This window comes from Oncorhynchus keta, chromosome 23, assembly GCF_023373465.1.
Source record: "Oncorhynchus keta strain PuntledgeMale-10-30-2019 chromosome 23, Oket_V2, whole genome shotgun sequence".
Classification (NCBI taxonomy): Eukaryota; Metazoa; Chordata; class Actinopteri; order Salmoniformes; family Salmonidae; genus Oncorhynchus; species Oncorhynchus keta.
The window spans coordinates 17,041,064-17,061,662 of record NC_068443.1 but is presented as its reverse complement, the minus strand read 5'-3'; the positions used below and the strand labels follow the sequence as shown (position 1 = coordinate 17,061,662).

Below are 20,599 nucleotides of genomic sequence, written 5' to 3'. Positions count from 1 at the left end.
CATGCTCTTCCAGTAAGTCCTGAGTGCTACAGGATGGACCCCGGGGGAGGAGTATATCTCTCCGCCCCAAACCTTCATTCCTCCCGAAGGTTCTGTCAGACAGAACATCCCTTTTATCCTGTCTGCTTACGACCCCCCCCTCCCGTGGAGTCTGGGCCTCCCTCCGTCATGCTGTGCCCTGTGTGGCACTGGCAGCCGATGTGGAGCAGACACGGTCAGTGAGAACAACAGACAAGCATTTGGTCTATGGTGAGAGCCCAGCCCCCAGGACTCTTATCAAGCAGAGGATCGTGGATTGGGGACACGATTATGGATCGATCACTGGAACGTGAAGACGATTATGACAGCATACCGCCTGGCTGGCAGGACAGTGCTTTGACCTGTGGTGGCACATTCAACGAGGTGTGGCTGTGTCCTGGGCTCTATTGAGAGTGCCACTCACTGATATCTGTGCTACGGCCAGCTGGGCTTCCTCTTGCACATTTTGCTAGGTACTATTGGGTAATGTGGCACCTCCCTCTGCAGCTAGTTCAGCGGTACTGGGCGTCACCTCACCATCCGGGGAATGCACCAGGACCTCCCTTTTCGCATTGACGGCCCCTGGGACTTCGCCACTGGCTGGCCAGGTCCCTCTAGCACTGACTAAATCTGGTACGGGTATCCCAATATAGTGAAACCACAGTTATGTGAGCTATATGGATGACTCCAATCCTCTACAGTGCTAGAGGCGCCTCAAATTATGTGGAGAATGTGTCACAGACATGGGGTCTATATATAGGGGCAGACCTCAGCTGTGACACAGGTGTACACGAAGGGAATCTGTAAGGCCTCACCTTGGATGTATCCCTCCGCTGTGGAGTGATACCAATATCTTGGAGTGATCCATATACAGTGGGGCAAAAAAGTATTTAGTCAGCCACCAATTGTGCAAGTTCTCCCACTTATAGATGAGGCATGTAATTTTCATCATAGGTACACTTCAAATATGACAGACAAAATAAGAAAAATCCAGAAAAATCACATTGTAGGATTTTTAATGAATTTATTTGCAAATTATGGTGGAAAATAAGTATTTTGTCACCTAGAAACAAGCAAGATTTCTGGCTCTCACAGACCTGTAACTTCTTTAAGAGGCTCATCTGTCCTCCACTCGTTACCTGTATTAATGGCACCTGTTATCAGTATAAATGATACCTGTCCACAACCTCAAACAGTCACACTCCAAACTCCACTATGACCAAAACCAAATAGCTGTCAAAGGGACACCAGAAACAAAATTGTAGACCTGCACCAGGCTGGGAAGACTGAATCTGCAATAGGTAAGCAGCTTGGTTTAAAGAAATCAACTGTGGGAGCAATTATTAGGAAATGGAAGACATACAAGACCACTGATAATCTCCCTCGATCTGGGGCTCCACGCAAGATTTCACCCCGTGGGGTCAAAATGATCACAAGAACGGTGAGCAAAAATCCCAGAACCACACGGGGGGGGACCTAGTGAATGACCTGCAGAGAGCTGGGACCAAAGTAACAAAGCCTACTATCAGCAAGGGCATTGAAGATGAAACATGGCTGGGTCTTTCAGCATGACAATGATCCCAAACACGCCGCCCGGGCAACGAAGGAGTGGCTTCGTAAGAAGCATTTCAAGGTCCTGGAGTGGCCTAGCCAGTCTCCAGATCTCAACCAAATAGGAAACTTTGGAGGGAGTTGAAAGTCCGTGTTGCCCAGCAACAGCCCCAAAACATCACTGCTCTAGAGGAGATCTGCATGGAGGAATGGGCCAAAATACCAGCAAGTGTGTGAAAACCTTGTGAAGACTTACAGAAAACATTTGACCTCTGTCATTGCCAACAAAGGGTATATAAAAGTATTGAGAAACCTTTTATTGACCAAATACTTATTTTCCACCATAATTTGCAAATCAATTTATTAAAAATCCTACAATATGATTTTCTGGATTTTTTCCGTCATAAATTACAGGCCTCATCTTTTTAAGTGGGAGAACTTGCACAATTGGTGGCTGACTAAATACTTTGTTGCCCCACTGTAGCTCACAACCTTCAATCTTTCTGTTTTGCTCTAGGACACACACGTCTCCTGAATGGAAGTACATGGAGATAGTTTAGTGCCTAAAACAAGGGGATAAATACATGTCTAAGATCAGGGAACTTTTAACATCTCTGAGATATAGGACAGGCACTTTAGAAAATCTAAAGGAAGTTTGTTCTGAAAGAAATTTAGAACAAACTGTGTTCAAAAGCAAACTGCAAGATTGTTTGTCAAAATGTTACAATGGCAATTCCTACATGAGTAGAGTTAATGATTAAACCTGTACTCCTCTGGGAAAAAATTGAATAACTAGGACTTAAAACAAGCTAGAATCATACTTGTGGAATTAAAGAATGGTGCACACAATTTTATTTAACGAGTTACACAAAGCAGTGATGGTGTATACAAGTCAGAAAGAGACCAAAAGGGATGGCTAGTAGGGTTCTAATAAAACTACAATTCTCAATCGTTGGAGCAGAGATGACATGCACTCACAAGTACAGCATTACAGGAAAGGTAAAGCAGACAGTCAAATGTAAATGCTTAATCAAGCATTCTCACCAATAAATCACATGTCATCCTAGCAAGCATTCTCTCGCATCAATCAAGTTTTGTTCTCTCCAAACCTAGTGAGAAAAACTGTATATATAGAATAAAGTGTGGATGTGTTTCTCTGAACGGATCACTGTCGTTCTTCCCTGGTCCTCTTCGTGTTCTAACGGAACTGCAGGGGACTGACACGCAGACCAATCACATCTTTTCCGATCTCCGTCACCTTGGAAATAAGGTTCAAGGGTCAGAGATATCACTGGGAAGGTGATGTCTAAACTCTGTTTAAATACTGACAAAGCAATTAATACAACATTTACATAAAAGCGGGACACTTCTAAATAGGAGGGGCTTTGTGTACATAACACAGTACAGCAGTTCTCTTGACTGACCTGTGTGACCCTGCAGACCTGGCCTTTGTAGGGGGGGCAGTAGCAGGCCCCAGACAGAGGGCACTTCTCCACGGGGCGTCCACGGTATAGGGGCGTGTAGGAGGCAGCGCACAGGTCAAATGGATTGTGGGGGTCGTAGTTCAGCTGGTGAGCATCTGTCAGAGTCTTCTCGCAGGCTGCCAAGATCTTGCGTGTCTAAAAGACAGCGATAGAGATGGTAAAATTGACAATATGGAAATAATTGCATTTATATACAGACAAACAGTTAGATTGTTACCTGCTGTGCCACCTCTGGTTTGGGCCCTAATTCAAGCAAGCGACGGGCAAAACTGGCAGCTGTCTTGAAGTTCTTCAGTTTGAAGAACAGATTTAGTGCCGTACGCAATACCAGGACCATGTGGACTGGCTGGAGACTGCAGTGGGTGAAGTAAGCTGCCATCTGAAAATATCAAACAATCAAATACAATAATTAAAAGACTACTGGGTAGTAAACTTAACGGTTGAGATGGGATGTAGAGAAACAATGACAATACCTCACACAGCCTCTTCTGCTGGTCCAATGTGTCTTTAGGCAACTTCTTCCTTTCTGTTTCCATGGTGAGGCCAACAATGTATTCTCTGCAGATTGTGATCAGCTGCTGAGCCTAAGAGAGACAGTAACCTCAAATCAGGTAACCACCACCAACTACCATCCGGCCCACACTTGATTAACCACAGTAAATAACATTGACCGCAATGAAATCATTTCACTCTAAAACATGTCTGCATACCTCTGCGATCTCCTGCTTGTTGTCGACCACCAGCAGTGGCACAGACAGCAGGATGGCGCGGAAGCGTTCAACGGCCTCCTCAAAGCGGCCGGCAGTGGTGAGCTGGTAGCACTGCTGCAGGCGGGCGATGAGGTCAGAAAGACGAAGACCCACGGCAGGCAGCCCTTGCTTGGTCCCACAGTCCTTCCAGTTCCTCTGGGGGTTGCCACGCAGGCAGGGTAGAGAAGGCAGGCCCAGGTAGCAGGTCCGCCCGCGGGACAGAGTCTGCATGAACAGCTGCTTATAGGGCCCAAACTGCACCACCCCAACCTGGTCATGGAGCAACTGAAAAGTAGAGGAAGAGAGAGACTTTGTACTAAAGTATAAACCTGTATAGAATGTGTGTGTGCGCGCGTGTGTGTGTGTAAGCTTACCCTCATGGCGGTCTCAAATGAGCCTGCCAGGACGTGGTCCACAGGGAGCTGGGAGTTGTTGCACCACAGCTGTGTGGGGCTCATGCCCTTAGTGGGCGGGACAAAGAAACCATCTTCAGCCCCTCCTCCAGAGCCAGCTGACAACTCCTAGTGGTAGAGAAAATAAACGTTCTCAAACTGACATGTCATCATTCCTGCTATGATTTACATTCCTTAAGCCAAATTGTCAAGACAGAACTGATGTCAAAGAAGAGTGAATCATCTCACCAGCTCTGGAGGAAGGTCCAGATCTTCCTCCACCTCCCAACCTCCTCCTTCCTCCTTCGCTGCACCTCCTTCCTCTCCTAATCCATCCTGGGCATCCATGAAGCCATCTGATGGAAACAGAGAAGAGAAATGAGATGAACATAGGAAGAGATGGAGTAACAGGCAGGGTCCATCAGATGTCTCTACTTTCTGACTGACTCACCCTCATCCAGCTGAAGCTCTGCATCCTCTCCCCAGCCCTCTCCTCCTGGGGCATCAACATCCATGTCTGCAGCCATCTGACCAGCCTTCCCTGAATCACACACACAACAAAACAAACACATTTAACATCTCTACGCAACAAGTACTCTGACCACTTCCCACTCCAACATAAAAACATTTTCAACTTAATACACGCCATGCTGACATGGCACATTACATCACCATTGCATCTAAACATTACATCTAAACTCAAATGACTGTATGGAGTGTCAGGGCTGAGGACTCACTCACCTTTGGCTGCAATGGCTCCCTCAAAGAAGCCCTTGGACACAGTAAGCAGGGGCCAGTTGGTATCCAGGGGGTTGATAGGTGGTGGTGGCTGCAGCAGCTGGGCATTGAGGTCCACCTCAGGGACAGTCTCCTTCTCCAGGTCAAATGTCTCTTTCAGGGATTCTGCCTCTTCGTCCATCCCGTGGGTAGCAGCAGTCAGATATGCCAGTGACTCTACATATGGAAGACAGCCACACAGAGATCAGAGTTACAGACAAGCAGTTTAGACCAAAAGCACCAGAAACAAGAGTCTTGTGTCAGAAATGTCAAGGGAGTGGGAGAGAGATTGAGGTGTTTGAATTAAGGGGGACTCACTCTGGCCACAGTTCTTCAGTATGCGAACTCTCTCGCTGACGTCCCCCAGATACAGAGCACCCTGGTAGTGTCCACTCATGTCCTTCCTGATCTCAGCTGCAACACCACACAGACGTCTGTCATACAACTGACAAACACACCGTCAGTCAAACAAAAGACAAAAACAACAAAATAATCTCTTACCGATCTTCATCATCTTGCGGAGCTTGGCCAGGTTACCAGTGATGAGGTAGAGGAAGGTGAGCTTGTCAAAGTTCTTGGTCCTCTGATAGCACATCTCCACGACCTGGTGATGACCCTGCAGCAGCGCAGCCTCTCCCAGCCGCTCCCAGCAGCCCCTCTCATCCAGAGCCTTGGCAGCCTCCAACGCCACCTACAGACACAAAGGAAAAATTACATCACACAGTGTTTCACACAGATGATCTCAAGAGATTCCCAATGAAACCTGGGGTCTCAAACTCACTTCAATGTTGCCACACTCCAGAGCTAGAGTGAAGCGGGTCTTCTCATCCTTGACAAAGTGCAGGGCTACCTCAGGGTAACCCTTCTTCTGCAGGTAGGAGATGATGGACTGGCCAACCAGCTTGGCATTACGCACCATGTGCAGAACCTGGAGGAAACAAAGGTCGGGGGTCACAAAGTCAGTCTAAAAGAAAAAGAGATGACCATGTTAACTCTAAGAGATAGGAGCACTGAATTGCATCGTTCTCACCTCTTCATATTTGCGGTTGACCAGGGCCAGTTTGAAGCGGTACTCCGTGGGGTCGATGGTCAGCACACGGGGCCTGCACTCACGGTCAAGACAGTAGACGCTGTTGCCTCTGACCCGGGTCACGTAGATGGGCAGGTCCAGAGTCCGGATGATACCATGATCACTACAGACAAGAGTAGAGTGTGATAAGAAAAATTGGATACTCCCCTCGTCTCTCAAACGCATCACTGAAGGAGTAAACAGCTTTCATATTCCAGTATGTTCAAAAAGGACTAGGAAGGGAATGAATCAATATACTGTACTTCGAATATACTCTGAATAAAGTGTGCGTTTGTGGCGTCTTGTGCATTACCCTGAGGTGAGGGCGTATTTAATGTGGTTAGATGTGGTGTAAATGAAGACACCACTCTCGTCCCAGGCTCCACTCTTCACACGGATGTTCTCATGGATGTTGCACAGACTCTCCAGCTTCCTGTTGCAAATCATAATTGCTGCAGAGGAAAGCAGAGATTTATCAACAAATTTAACAGCAGGTAAATCTGGGGTACTAGAGAGCGAGGGAACAGCTAAAAGGGGTGTAAATCTAGGATACATTGTTGACAACAGCTATAGAGAGTGAATTGTGGTATGTTTAAAAACAGCAAGAGGGCCCAAAACCTTGACAGCCAAGCTGTAGAGAAAGTAGAGGACAGATAAGAGTGTAATCCTGATATTGGATCTGAGTGTGTTTAGAGTGTACAGTACGTACCGTGTTTAGCCAGCAGGGCCACGTGGCTGGTGTCAGCACTCCACACCACATACTTGACCTTGGCGATCTTCACGGTTGCCAGCGAGCGTTTTTGCTGCACGTCGAAGAGGGTGACCCCATCTGCGTCGCGCAGCAGCAGGGAGCCTGTCCCGGCGTAAAAGATCTCCTCACAGCTGGGCACCTGCACCTTCTTCACAATCTCATTCTTCAGGTTTTTGATTAGCAGCTGGAGGGAGAGCAGGGTTATTATAGTCATCCTCTGACCACTCAAATGTACCATACCCATATTTAGAATAACTACAGCCATTGGCCCAGAAATTACAAATACAATTTAATAATGTGCACACACACTTACAGAATGCATGCGGTCCAGAACAGCAAACCTGTTCCTTGCGACCCAGACTGCAGTCAGACCGGAAGACCTCTTCCCCTCAGGAGCTGCAGGAGGGGGAGAAAGAATGAACATGGGTTTAGTGGGTTTTCATAATCTAAAAAACAGGATATGAAACTGGAATTACATTGACACTTCACAGATGTTGTCTCGCTATACGAGAGAATAAGGGTGCCGCTTTACCATCTGGGTTCTGAGAGTCGCTCTCTTTGGGAATGGCATACAGGTCATAGGTGCTGTTCTCCAGGTTGGTTGCCCTCTGAAAGAGCAAGACAGCATTACATTTTCAACAACTAAAGAAACGGTGTCTAAATTGAGTGTGTGTGTACAGTCGTGGCCAAAATTTTTGAGAATGACAAATATTAATTTCCAAAGTTTGCTGCTTCAGTGTCTTTAGATATTTTTGTCAGATGTTACTATGGAATACTGAAGTATAATTACAAGCATTTCATAAGTGTCAAAGGCTTTTATTGACAATTACATGAAGTTGATGCAAAGAGTCAATATTTGCAGTGTTGACCCTTCTTTTTCAAGACCTCTGCAATCTGCCCTGGCATGCTGTTAATTACACATCCTGACTGATAGCAGCCCATTCTTGCATAATCAATGCTTGGAGTTTGTCAGAATTTTTGGTTTTTGTTTGTCCACCTGCCTCTTGAGGATTGACCACAAGTTCTCAATGGGATTAAGGTCTGGGGAGTTTCCTGGCCATGGGCAAGAAATATTGACGTTTTGTTCCCCGAGCCACTTAGCTATCACTTTTGCCATATGGCAAGGTGCTCCATCATGCTGGAAAAGGCATTGTTCATCACCAAACTGTTCCTGGATGGTTGGGAGAAGTTGCTCTCAGAGAATGTTGGTACCATTCTTTATTCATGGTTGTGTTCTTAGGCAAAATTGTGAGTGAGCCCACTCCCTTGGCTGAGAAGCAACCCCACACATGAATGGTCTCAGGATGCTTTACTGTTGGCATGACACAGGACTGATGGTAGCGCTCACCTTGTCTTCTCCGGACAAGCTTTTTTCCAGATGGCCCAAACAATCAGAAAGTGGATTCATCAGAGAAAATGACTTTACCCCAGTACTCAGCAGTCCAATCCATGTACCTTTTGCAGAATATCAGTCTGTCCCTGATGTTTTTCCTAGAGAGAAGGGGCTTCTTTGCTGCCCTTCTTGAAACCAGGCCATCCTCCAAAAGTCTTCACCTCATTGTGCGTGCAAATGCACTCACACCTGTCTGCTGCCATTCCTGAGCAAGCTCTGTACTGGTGGTGCCACAGCGGAATCAACTTTAGGAGACGGTCCTGGCGCTTGCTAGACTTTCTTGGGCGCACTGAAACCTTCTTCACAACAATTGAACCGCTCTCCTTGAATTTCTTGATGATCTGATAAATGGTTGATTTAGGTGCGATCTTACTGGCAGCAATATGCTTGCCTGGGAAGCCCTTTTTGTGCAAAGCAATGATGACGTCACGTGTTTCCTTGCAGGTAACCATGTTTGACAGAGGAAGAACAAATGATTCCAAGCACCACCCTTCTTTTTAAGCTTGGTCTGTTATTCAAACTCAATCAGCATGACAGAGTGATCTCCAGCCTTGTCCTCGTCAACACTCACCCCTGTGTTAACGAGAGAAGAACTGACATGATGTCAGCTGGTCCTTTTGTGGCGGGGCTGAAATGTAGTGGAAATGTTTTTGGAGGATTCAGTTCACTTGCATTGCAAAGAGGGACTTTTTTTTTTATCTGATCACTCTTCATAACATTCTGGAGTATATGCAAATTGCCATCATACAAACTGAGGCAGCAGACTTTGTGAAAATTAATATTTGTGTCATTCTCAAAACTTTTGGCCACGACTGTACTGTATAACCTATTATGTGTATGCACTTCTTTTTAAGAGCGAGACTCACAGTGCAGAGCAAGACAGCATTCTCTGCGGGGTTGTAAGACATGCTGAACACTGGGAACTTTGACCCACTAGTAGAAAAACAGAACGTGGTTAGATTCCACATAATGACAAAACCAGCTGACCTCTCGCATTCTTTTATAAAACGGCAGCAGTCACTCATCCTTGAGAACTCTGTTTCAGGACAGTAAAGACTCTGCAGTATTAAATGAGCATGCATACGCACACACACACCTGCGCAGCTGCATGACAGCGGTGTCCTTGCTGCTGTTAAAGTCGAGCTGGCGCAGGAAGCGGTCCTTGACATAGTAGAGCATGTTGCCGTACACAGCATAGGCCGGACGCTCACGCTCCAGCTTAAACACCAGCATACCACTGTCATGACCTGGAGGACAAACAGCCTGGTTACACACTCCACTTCTAATTAACAAATGCCTCCAACACAGTCACTGAAAGACAGTGAAATGAAGTGCAGCAATATTCAGTATGTTTGTCTATCTGCATACGAGTTGGGTAAAGACTTAAGACTATCAGATCCAACCGCCTTACAATGTAATCTACTTCGAGCACATTAAAAAGCCCCATAATGTTATCATTATGTGTAAGTCACTTACCAGCAGCAAATAGATTGAGGTTGGGGTGAGCCCCCAGCACCCAGAAGCGGTCGTGGTCCCTGCGGAAGGTCTGGACACCGGTCCTTTTGGACATGTCCCACACACGGATACTCTTGTCCTCAGAGTTGGACAGGATAAGCTCCTGGCGGGGGTGGAAGACAGCACAGGACACATTGTTGTAGTGGCCCCTGCAGGTGTCCAGTTCCCACGCCTTGGACTCTGGGGAAGGGGAGAAAGTAAGACAAATCAAGTTAGAAAATTGCTAGGATCTTAAGGAGAATTTTTTATTTTTTAAATCAGCAACCAAGTATGTTCTTTAAATAGCACTGTACCTTTATTTAAAAAAATGATCATCTGCAGTTCATAAACAAGTACATAGTGAAGACAATTCATTATCTGGGTTGTTCCATGAAATGAGTCCCTTTTTAGATATTTATTTTTTACACTAAAACAACCCTTCATGCATAAAGAACACATGTTCAACTTAATAAAAAACATGTCTTGCCATCTCAAGAGGTTAAATAATAAAAATGAAGATAGTAAGTGCCTATTAAGTGTCAAATAAAGTAACAGGGTGAATGGACGCTTCTTGTGTGCAACAGTGAGGGACAATTCAATGAAAGCGTCCCCAAAAATATGAAATTGTTAAAAAAAAAAAAATTCTAGCCCATCTTTGGGTAACAGGGTTGACGTGTTATGCTCAACCCACTCAAGTTTTCCACCACAAAACAGAAAATGTCCAAAAAGAGTAATCAGCTCACCTGATTTTACAGTGTGATTTGACTATAAGATGTTCAATGTTTTTTTTGTATTTTTATTGTTAAAAAATGAATAGTTTCACCTTATTAAAACAAGATTTCAGTTTATGTAACAGGGTTGACCTTAAAAAGACAACCTGTACCCTGTTTTACCTTAAAATGAATCACATGAAAGAAATGTTCAGAAATGACTGTCAACGCAACAAAATAACTCTGGCTTTACAGTAGCTAGGTTTCCATCCAATTAGCGACAGTTTCATGCGAATATTCTAGAATCCACATAAAGAAATGTTGTAGTGTTTTCACCAAACTGACTTGTTGAGGATAAAAATAGGTGCGTGATGAAGAGGTGCACACAAAACACATTTTTTCAGCTTAAGTTTTCATGTACCAAATAAAATTCATTAGTTCAATGTTTCCATCGCATTTTGAATTGTTGCATTATAATATAATATAATAATAATAATATATGCCATTTAGCGGACGCTTTTATCCAAAGCGACTTACAGTCATGTAAATGTAATGTGTGCATACATTCTACATATGGGTGGTCCCGGGAATTGAACCCACTACCCTGGCGTTACAAGCGCCATGCTCTACCAACTGAGCTACAGAAGGACCACACCGCATTAAATAGCAAATATGACTACTCTAGTCTTCACACGTGCGCACAAGCCAACAGCTCGCAGATACGGTGCGGGTAGGCTAGTCAACATGAGATTATTATGGATAAGCGTGAGAATATTAGTCAAATATCGATCATCATGTCACCAGAATAAGACCCGATATATTTTGTGGAAAGGAGCATCAACATTACTGTGCACTTTTACCATTACTTATTTAATTTGAAGCCTAATAAACTGAATGGTTTCCCAAGTCGTGGTGGGAGGACCACACACACACACACCTTATTATCGTAACTCCAAGTTTACTTCGGTATGATGATTATTATCGAAGTTTCCACCGCCATTTCTCGCATAATTCATTTTACAGACACAAAAAGATCCCACTATGTCTAACGAACAAATTCTGTCAGCATTAAAAAACAAATTGTACAGAAACTTCCTGTTTCCATCGCAGCTGACATGATTCGTATTTTTAGACGGTATGACTTTACTCACATAAAAACTGTGGATTGTCATGACATTGCCCTCTTTGGGTATAGCAAGCCCCATCCCCCTCTCCCTGCCTCCCCCTTCAACTAGGCTGCTGTTGTCAGCAGACCATGTTTTTCTCCATTAGGAGAGGATGAAAGTTGTAGACCAATCTTTTAACCATACCACGTGGTTAAACTCTTAGACTATCAATACCAACAGAATAAGAACAAGTCTTTGATATGAATTACTAGTCTGCAGCTAGGAATTCGGTATCATTGAACGCTAAGAACGACAACCGCCGAAACATCCATTCTATAACAAATGAATTAATGTCACTGAACTATCCCCTCTAACCAAGACAGAGAGAGAGAGGACAAAACTCTCCAACTGAAACAAACTTTTCACCAGCGATCCAGACACACTGAGCGTTTATATTAATATTGATTGCAATTGTTCCCGAATGAGTGAGCATTCATGTGCAAAGGATTAGCATTTCAATTGTTAAAATTATCACTTTGTAGTGAGTTCTTAGTCGACCCCCACTTCCCCTTTTGTCTAACAAGCCACCATGCCGGTTTAGCCCTCTAGGGCACATTCTCCTATAATTTCTTGTAACCATATTGACTTTGTTTGTTTGTTTGTTTATGCATTTCTGTGAATTACTTAGTAATAAATAAATGATTTAAGACAATTGATGTATGGATGACTCTTAGTGAAGACTGGGTTCGTGCAGATAACCAACAATTTACGACTTTTGGAAAGAGACTAACGTGAGGTAAAGTAAATAATTCATTCATTTGAAGACTAATGGATCAGATTAAATATCTGAAAAGTTATTTTAGGAAATAATAACTTTGTAATCTGAATATTTTACCTTGGTGCCCCGATGTCCTAGTTAATTACAGTTACATGATTAATCAGTTGATTGCGTAATACTAATTACAGAGAATCTTTGATAAAAACTATAAGTCTTCAATTTAATGATAGCAAAGACACGACAGGATGGATACGGTGTTAATGATGGTGAAAAAATGTTGGGGTTAAAACTTTAGGGCTAGGGGGCAGTATTCGGAAATTCAGATGAATTACGTGCCCAAAGTAAACTGCCTTCTACTCAGGCCCAGAAGCTCGGATATGCATATAATTGGTAGCATTGGATAGAAAAGTCTGAAGTTTCTAAAACTGTTAAAATAATGTCTGTGAGTATAACAGAACTGATATGGCTGGTGAAAACCGAGGAAAATCCATCCAGATTTTTTCTTTTAGGTCACAGGCCATTTCAATGCTAGTCTATGGGAATATACAAATAAATAGCTCCCAGATTGCAGTTCCTATGGCTTCCACTAGATGTCAACAGTCTCTAGAAAGGGTTTCAGGCTTGTTTTTTGAAAAATTAGCAAGTAGTTGTAGTTTTTCAATGTCTCTCATCAGGACTCTAGTCTTGTGGCGCGCGTGAATGAGGGCGCTCACTTCGTTATTTATCTCTGGTATTGAACATACTACATTCTGTCTTAAATTGTATCATTTATTTACATATTAGGGTACCTGAGGATTGATTAGAAACGTTGTTTGACTTGTTTGGAAGAAGTTTACCTGTAACTTTTGGGATTCCTTCGTCTGCATGTTGAACGAGTGGATTACTGAATCAAACGCGCCAAATAAACTGACTTTTTTGGGATATAAAGAAGGACTTTATCAAACAAAACAACCATTTGTTGTGTAGCTGGTACCCGTGGGATTGCAAACAGAGGATGATCCTCAAAGTGAAGTGATTTATTTTAGCGCCATTTCTAATTTGTGGCACCTCTGCTGGTTTGAAAAATGTTTAATGCTGGTGTAAACGGGGAGCTGTCAGATAATCGCATGGTATGCTTTCGCTGTAAAGCCTTTTTGAAATCTGACAACGCGGTTGGATTAACAAGAAGTTAAGCTTTTAAAACGATATAAGACACCTGTATTTTCATTAATGTTTAATATTACGATTGTTGTATTTAGAAATTTGCACTCTGCAATTTCACCGGATGTTGTCGAGGTGGGATGCTAGCCCAAAGAGGTTTAATTAAGTTGTTAAAATGTTGCTATGTCATAGAGGGTGCACAGAGGGACATGTCGAAATACCGAATTTTGGCAGTTTAGCAAGTCTTTATTCATATTTTTTTTTAAATGAATGTATTGAATTGCAAGCATTTCATGGAATGACCTATTCTACTTACCGTTCATCCTCCAGATCTTGACCTGCCGGTCGTCAGCCCCTGAGACGATGAGGGGCATGGTGGGATGGAAGGCGGCCCAGTTGACCCCACGATCGTGACCCTGCAGGGAGAGAGGGAAACTCACACGGCTCACAACTGGCCCAGACTTTATCTTAATAAGCACAAACTCCTGGGCCTACCAATAACATTACTGTTAATTTCAGTGACCTGCTCAGTTCTCACAACTAAAGTACCATTAATAGACAGCAATGTCTTACAGAGAGACTCAAAACAGACTCTAACCTCGAGCACGTGTTTGACAACGGCATCGGATGCTCCGAACAGATCGACACCAGAGATGCCTCGCACATCAGTTTCCACGGCCCCGGGAGAGAGGTTCTTCTTCCTCAGACCTGGAACCAACATGCATAGCACCACGCACAAGGGGGATCCATATATGTGTTACACAGGGGCACCCAGATACAGGTCAGGGAGAAAAAACATGATACATTAATACACTCTAAAATAGATACCATCAACAAAAGGCAAAGATAGAGGTTTCTGATCATACTAAACACACAAACGTAGCTGTTGAATTACCGAAACACACACACACACACACACACACACACACACACACACACACACACACACACACACACACACACACACACGCTGAAGAGCAAGGACACAACCAGTGTTCTCGGTGTGGTCCTAACTCGAGTACAGGAGGAACACTATCACCATATTTAGCACATCAAAATCATTGAGATGATTGTTGATTAATTAATCAACAACATAAAGAGCGTCACAGTTCTCCTATCATTGGATTACAGTTAATCTAGGGCTGACCCAAATTATTCGACTGGTTGATAGGCTGTTGGTTGAACAATTCTTTTAAAAATAAAAGTTGAGCGGTAGACTAATTGTTTGCTACTGTCTGTCAATTCTCCCATTAATACAGTACCAGTCAAAAGTTTGGACACACGCATTCAAGGGTTCATTTAATTTTGTACTATATTGTAGAATAATAGTGAAGACATCAAAACTATAAAATAACGCATGGAATCATGTAGTACCCAAAAATGTGTTAACAGATATTTTATATTTGAGATTCTTCAAAGTAGCCATTGTTTATCTAGATCACAGCTTTGTACACTCTTGGCATTCTCTCAACCTCCTTCACCTGGAATGCTTTTCCAACAGTCTTGAAGGAGTTCCCACATATGTTGAGCACTTGTTGGCTGCTTTTCCTTCCCTCTGTGGTCCAACTCATCACAAACCATCTCAATAGGGTTGAGGTCAGGTGATTGTGGAGGCCAGGTCATCTGATGCAGCACTCCATCACTCTCCTTCTTGGTCAAATAGCCCTTACATAGCATGGAGGTGTGTTTTGGGTCAATGTCCTGTTGAAAAACAAATGATCATCCCATCTGTCTTGTGCTTAGTGGGACTGAGTATTGCTGCAGAATGCTGTGGTAGCATGCTGGTTAAGTGTGCCTTGAATTCTAAATACATCACACAACGTCAACAGCAAAGCACCCCCACACCACCTCCTCCATGCTTCAAGGTTGGAACCACACATGCAGAGAGCATCCGTTCACCTACTCTGCATCTCAAAGAAGTGGCAGTTGGAACCAAAAATCTCAAATTTGGCCTCATCAGACCAAAGGACAGATTTCCACCGGTCTAATGTCCATTGCTCGTGTTTCTTGGCCCAAGCAAGTCTCTTATTATTGTTGTCCTTTATGAGTGGTTTCTTTGTAGCAATTCAACCATGAAGACCTGATTCCGCAGTCTCTTCTGAACAGTTGATGTTGAGCTGTGTCGCGTTACTTGAACTCTGTGAAGCATTTATTTGGGCTGCAATTTCTGAGGCTGTTAACTCTAATGAACTTGTCCTCTGAGGCAGAGGTAACTCTGGGTCTTCATTCCCTGTGGCAGTCCTCATGAGAGACAGTTTCATCATAGTGCTTGATGGTTTTTGTGACTGCATTTGAAGAAACTTTCAAAGTTCTTGACATTTTCTGGATTGACAACTTCATGCCTTAAAAAGAATGGACTGTCGTTTCTCTTCGCTTATTTGAACTGTTCTTGACATAATATGGGCGTGGCTTTTTAGTGTCCCCAGCACAAGGTGCACCTGTGAAATGATCATGCTGTTTAATCAGCTTCTTGATATGCCACACCTGTCAGGTGGATGGATTATCTTGGTAAAGGAGAAATGTTCACAAACAGGGATGTAAACAAATGTGTACAGAATGAGAGAAATAAGCTTTTTGTGCATATGCAACATATCCGGGATCTTTTATTTCAGCTCATGAAACATGGGACCAACACTTTAAAAGTTGCGTTCACATGTTTTGATTTCAGTGTAAAATGTGCCCATTTGGGGATCTGATAGTATTTCTGATTGGCTTAATGCACCACCACTAATGAGCTGTGGAGCTTTGAGAATGAAAATAATCCCCCCCCCCAGGCCTCTCCCTTTTGATAACCACTCAGCATGAGTGAAAAATGTCATGCTCTGATTCAGTAGAAACGTCACAAAACTGCCTACCTGATTTCTTCTTATCCCTCGCAAAAATAGCCTACAACTAGCCCAGAATATGATATACAATGTTGCAAGGAGTTTCAGGTTGGACCCAAGTTATGTTGATATGTTTAAAGTTCATTGCAGACAGGCCGCGCTAGACAATGTGATTTATAGGATATTTATTTTTTATCCAGAAATTTATCATGAAATGTTTGTTGGCTTTATTGGCTATTTTTCCATAGTTGGCACTATAAGTTATTTTTGTCATTTAGATTTGTAGCATTTTGACTAACCTCATGACAAAGACAAATGGGCATTTGAAAACCATAACTGGCACACAGATCGGTAGAAATGGTAAGATAAATTGGCATTCTACACGAAAAGGTTTGCAAACTCCTCATGTAGCCTATTACCAGCAACTTCAGGAGTGTAATGGCAGAATCTGCGAAAGCCAATATGAGCGGGAGGATGGTCGAGTCATGTGTGTCTTATTTTAGAAAACAGTGAGCTTAACGCATCAGACAAGCTCAATGCATATTTAGTTGATTTTATTAAAACACATAGGGTGCCTATATATGGAAAACCACAATTGGTCTAAAGAACAGACAACCTTCGGTAGACCAAGACAATTTTCCAGTCGGGGTAGCCCTAAATGAATCAAATCACAAAAGAGATGACACCCAGGACTCGAGTCAGAACACACACTTAATCTAGAGAAAACAGTCTGCGTCAGTGTCTCCAGCCCAGAGAAATCACGTGGTGAACAGATAACCCAACAGGATCAAGAAGAGGATTCATGAAGGAGAACTGCACTAGGAACCCATGTGCAGGTGTGGATGTTTCCTGGGGGAGCATGGGGACAGGTGACAAGCGGAAGTGGGAAGAGGTGGATTTGATCGATGGGCTGGTGGTTGGGGTTGTAAAGAGGTGCTCTGATGGGGCGTTGAATGTCAGGAGGGTGAGTAGTATTTGAGTCCATGCTTGGGTTAGATACTGCTACAAACAAAACATCTTACTGCTGCTGTGAGGTTTCTGTCATGCAAAGAGTTCATGCTTCCTGACCAACAAGCTTATCATTTACCAGTCAAAGTAATCTAAAGCAGGGATGTTATGGCTACTTACAGTATTACTTACTGACTGTGCCATGGAGACATTGTGCGCTGCACAGATTGAGCATTATATAGTGCAGGTTTATTAGTTATTATAAACTGGGTGGTTCAAGCCCTGAATGCTGATTGATACAGTATACCATGGCTGTCAGCCAGACCGTATACCACATATGACAAGACATTTATTTTTACTGCACTAATTACATTGGTAACCAGTTTATAATAGTAATAAGGCACCTCTGGGGTTTGTGGTATATGGCCAAATTACCACGGCTAAGGGCTGTGTCCAGGCACTCAGTTGCGCACAAGAACCCTTGGTGGTATATTGGTTGTATACCACACCCCCTGGAGCCTTATTGCTTAATTAGTACGTTTGTGAGGTATGTGTTCTTCTCATTAATGAGAGCAGTTAGTAGTGAGTGGTAGCACAGAGTTGATGGCTAATACAGTTTACTTGGGGTATTTGAGGGGTGCAATTGTGATGGCCAACAGCCTGGCGACAGTATTACATGTAGTGTGTGTGTTGAGAATGAGGTAGGACACTTAGAGACCTAAAATGGGTCAGTGAATGGGAAGAGTGAAAGAATGACAGAAAGACAGGCAAGACACACCAAAGAAAAGTAGATATTAAAACATGCAGAAGCACAGAAACACCTCTCCCATATTCTCGCTCTCCATATTTCTCACGTCACCTAGTGTTACCTTTCTTACCTCATTTTAATCCACTCTACAAATCTTCAGTGAAAGGTATTTAGTTCTGTTCATAACTAGGCTCTCTTCATCAGTTTTCCCTATTCTAAAACTATCATTTTCACTCTATTCAACTGTCCATCTCAACTAAGGAGAGGTGTTTCTGCAAAAAGCCCAGAGATTAATTCTCTACAAGGAGAGGAAGGAGGGGTTAAGGACGTGTCGCCGCCTTCCACTCCATACCACCCAGACCCATCCCCAAACCTCACTGCCCACCCTCAACCCTGAGTCCCATCCCCACGCCCTCACCGGAGATATCCCACACACGCACGGTCTGGTCCAGGCTGGCCGACACCACTAGGTCCTCAGAGGGGTGGAACTGAGCACACATCACATAGTGATTATGCCCTGTCAGTACACTGCAGGACAGAAACACAGAAATTACATAAGAATTTACAATTAGAAAAACAATAGACAAGTGTTTCAGTGAGGTGCCAACACTTGGCTCAGGCACTGACTTACCAGACACAGGTCCTGGACTGCCAGTTCCAGATACGTATTGTCTGGTCATCTGAGGCACTCAAAATCCATGGATACTCCTGAAGAAAGGAAAGGAATTAATTTCAGAATGCAAAAGGTCGGGTCTTCATGTAAGTAACAACAGAATGGATGTAGGCTAGCCATTTTGAGAGTGAAAAAATAAGGACTCACATGATGGAAGAAGGTGGTGCGGATGTAGTCCAGGTGCCCAAGAAGAGTGAAGAGGCAACGCCGCAGCTTGTAGTTCCACACCTGGTAAAGGGAGATCAATCGTAAATGGTGCAGTGACATCACAGTTTCCCAGTACGTTTTAGAATGTATTCTCTGCAATGAAAACATGTATGAAGGAGAATGTGAGGGTGTATGAATGACTAACCTTGATTTTGTAGTCATCTCCTCCAGACACAAACAGAGGCTGTTGCTTGTGGAAATCAATTCCTCTGACAGGTCCTTCACAATAAAATCACAATCATCATCAATAATCAAAGTCAATTACATTTATGTTAATTAAGAAATGTGAAAAACATATTTTTACCATCATGCTCATCGAACTTGTCAATCAGTGTGCACATCCGATAGTCCCACAACTGGATGACTCCATTGTGAAGACTAGCAAGGATCCAGGGCCGTTTTGGGTGGAAACTCAGCCCTATGGAATAGAAATGTTTTCAGAAAGTTGGCTTACTAACGTTAGTAAGTTAGACACCAATGAATGGCAAAAGTTTAATCAAGTAAACCATCAATGATACACATGCAGATCACATGAATGAGGTTGAAAACTAGCGGAGGTATGAACTGAAAGTGTTAACTGGCTAGCTTAAATTAGCTGGCTAACGTTAGCTAGTTAACATTAGCTGAGCTAGCATACGTTTCCTTGGTAGCAGCTAACGTTAAGTCATGAATGATAAAAAGTGATATGACATTACTAATCGTATCAATAACTTCGTCTTATCAATTAACCACTAAAAAAAATGACAACAATTTTCATGGGCTACATCGTTAGCTAGCTAACAGGCTGCTAACGTTATGTTACCTTTCACACGGGCCGACTTCGTCTCGAATTTGGTCAACATCACAGGAAAGCAATGATAACTATATATGAATCTGTCAAATTCACTCTGACAATTTTAACCCTTATTTTTCGCAGACTGGTCTCCCAACTGCTTCTTTAGCCCATTTACTTCTCCCGAATGTTTCCTGACACGTCGACCTGTGTTGGTGCAATGTCTTCCTGTTTGGGAACAATAAAGTTCATATTAATGGTGCTTTCACGACAACTGGGAACCCGGGGGGGAGAGGGCAAATCATGACGTCAATGATTTCAGGTCGGAAAGTCAGAGCTCGAGAAAGATGCCCGAGTTTCTGACATGGAATTCCGAGTTGAATGACTGTTGAAAACTATTTTTCCCCATTCGGAGGCGGAGCTCGACTTCACAGTTGTCATGAACACATTGAAAGTCGAGAGTTTTCTGAGTGCCCATTTTCTAGCTGTTTTGAATGCAGCAATTAAGATACAGCTGACGCAAAAAACTCCACGGCACAGTGATGATAGAATGGAACCGCCACAGATTAGAACATCTTTGACTACAGTCTATGGATGGGGCTGGCTGGAATCCGAATGAGTTGTACTGAATTAATTATATGTAGAATCCAGCTTTCTACCAAATTCTCCTTTATATAATCATTCAAAGACTCAATCATGGATACTCTTACTGACAGTTGTGGCTGCTTTGCATGCTGTATTCCTGCCCTTCGTGCTGTTGTCTGTGCCCAATAATGTTTGTACCATGTTTTGCACTGCTACAATGTTGTGGTGCTGCCATGTTGTGTTGCTACCGTGCTGTGATTTCATGTGTTGATGCCATGCAATGTTGTTGTCTTATTCAAATCAAATCTATTTGTAAAGCCCTTTTTACATTAGCTGGTGTCACAAAGTGCTATACAGAAACCCAGCCTAAAACCCCAAACAGCAAGCAATGCAGATGTAGAACCACAGTGGCTAGGAAAAACTCCCTAT

At 43.3% G+C, this 20,599-nt stretch overlaps 1 protein-coding gene across 1 annotated transcript; it reads right to left on the bottom strand.

Moving 5' to 3' along the window:
- Positions 1 to 2,398: 2,398 nt before the first annotated feature.
- On the bottom strand, positions 2,399 to 19,808 carry LOC118401901 (coatomer subunit alpha). The gene is made up of 28 exons (XM_035799574.2): positions 19,616 to 19,808; positions 19,118 to 19,231; positions 18,959 to 19,032; positions 18,754 to 18,834; positions 18,565 to 18,641; positions 18,352 to 18,461; positions 14,011 to 14,120; positions 13,729 to 13,828; positions 9,661 to 9,879; positions 9,281 to 9,431; positions 9,051 to 9,117; positions 7,324 to 7,399; positions 7,105 to 7,187; positions 6,750 to 6,975; positions 6,354 to 6,492; positions 6,002 to 6,164; positions 5,753 to 5,899; positions 5,473 to 5,662; positions 5,290 to 5,385; positions 4,936 to 5,148; positions 4,646 to 4,735; positions 4,444 to 4,550; positions 4,177 to 4,323; positions 3,764 to 4,087; positions 3,527 to 3,637; positions 3,271 to 3,432; positions 2,994 to 3,188; positions 2,399 to 2,827 (listed from the first exon to the last, which is right to left on the bottom strand). The coding sequence occupies exons 1-28, from the start codon at positions 19,653 to 19,655 to the stop codon at positions 2,768 to 2,770; spliced, it is 3,672 nt and encodes a 1,223-aa protein (XP_035655467.1). The 5' UTR covers positions 19,656 to 19,808; the 3' UTR covers positions 2,399 to 2,767.
- Between the last annotated feature and the right edge of the window lie 791 nt (positions 19,809 to 20,599).

Excerpts from the sequence above, each read along its gene's own strand:
- LOC118401901 (XM_035799574.2), bottom strand. The coding sequence starts at position 19,655 with ATGTTGACCAAATTCGAGACGAAGTCGGCCCGTGTGAAAG. Across the intron at positions 9,880-13,728 it reads CAAGATCTGGAGGATGAACG|AGTCCAAGGCGTGGGAACTG; the intron begins GTAAGTAGAATA and ends CCCCTTCCCCAG. Across the intron at positions 5,149-5,289 it reads ACTGAAGAACTGTGGCCAGA|AGTCACTGGCATATCTGACT; the intron begins GTGAGTCCCCCT and ends TTCCATATGTAG.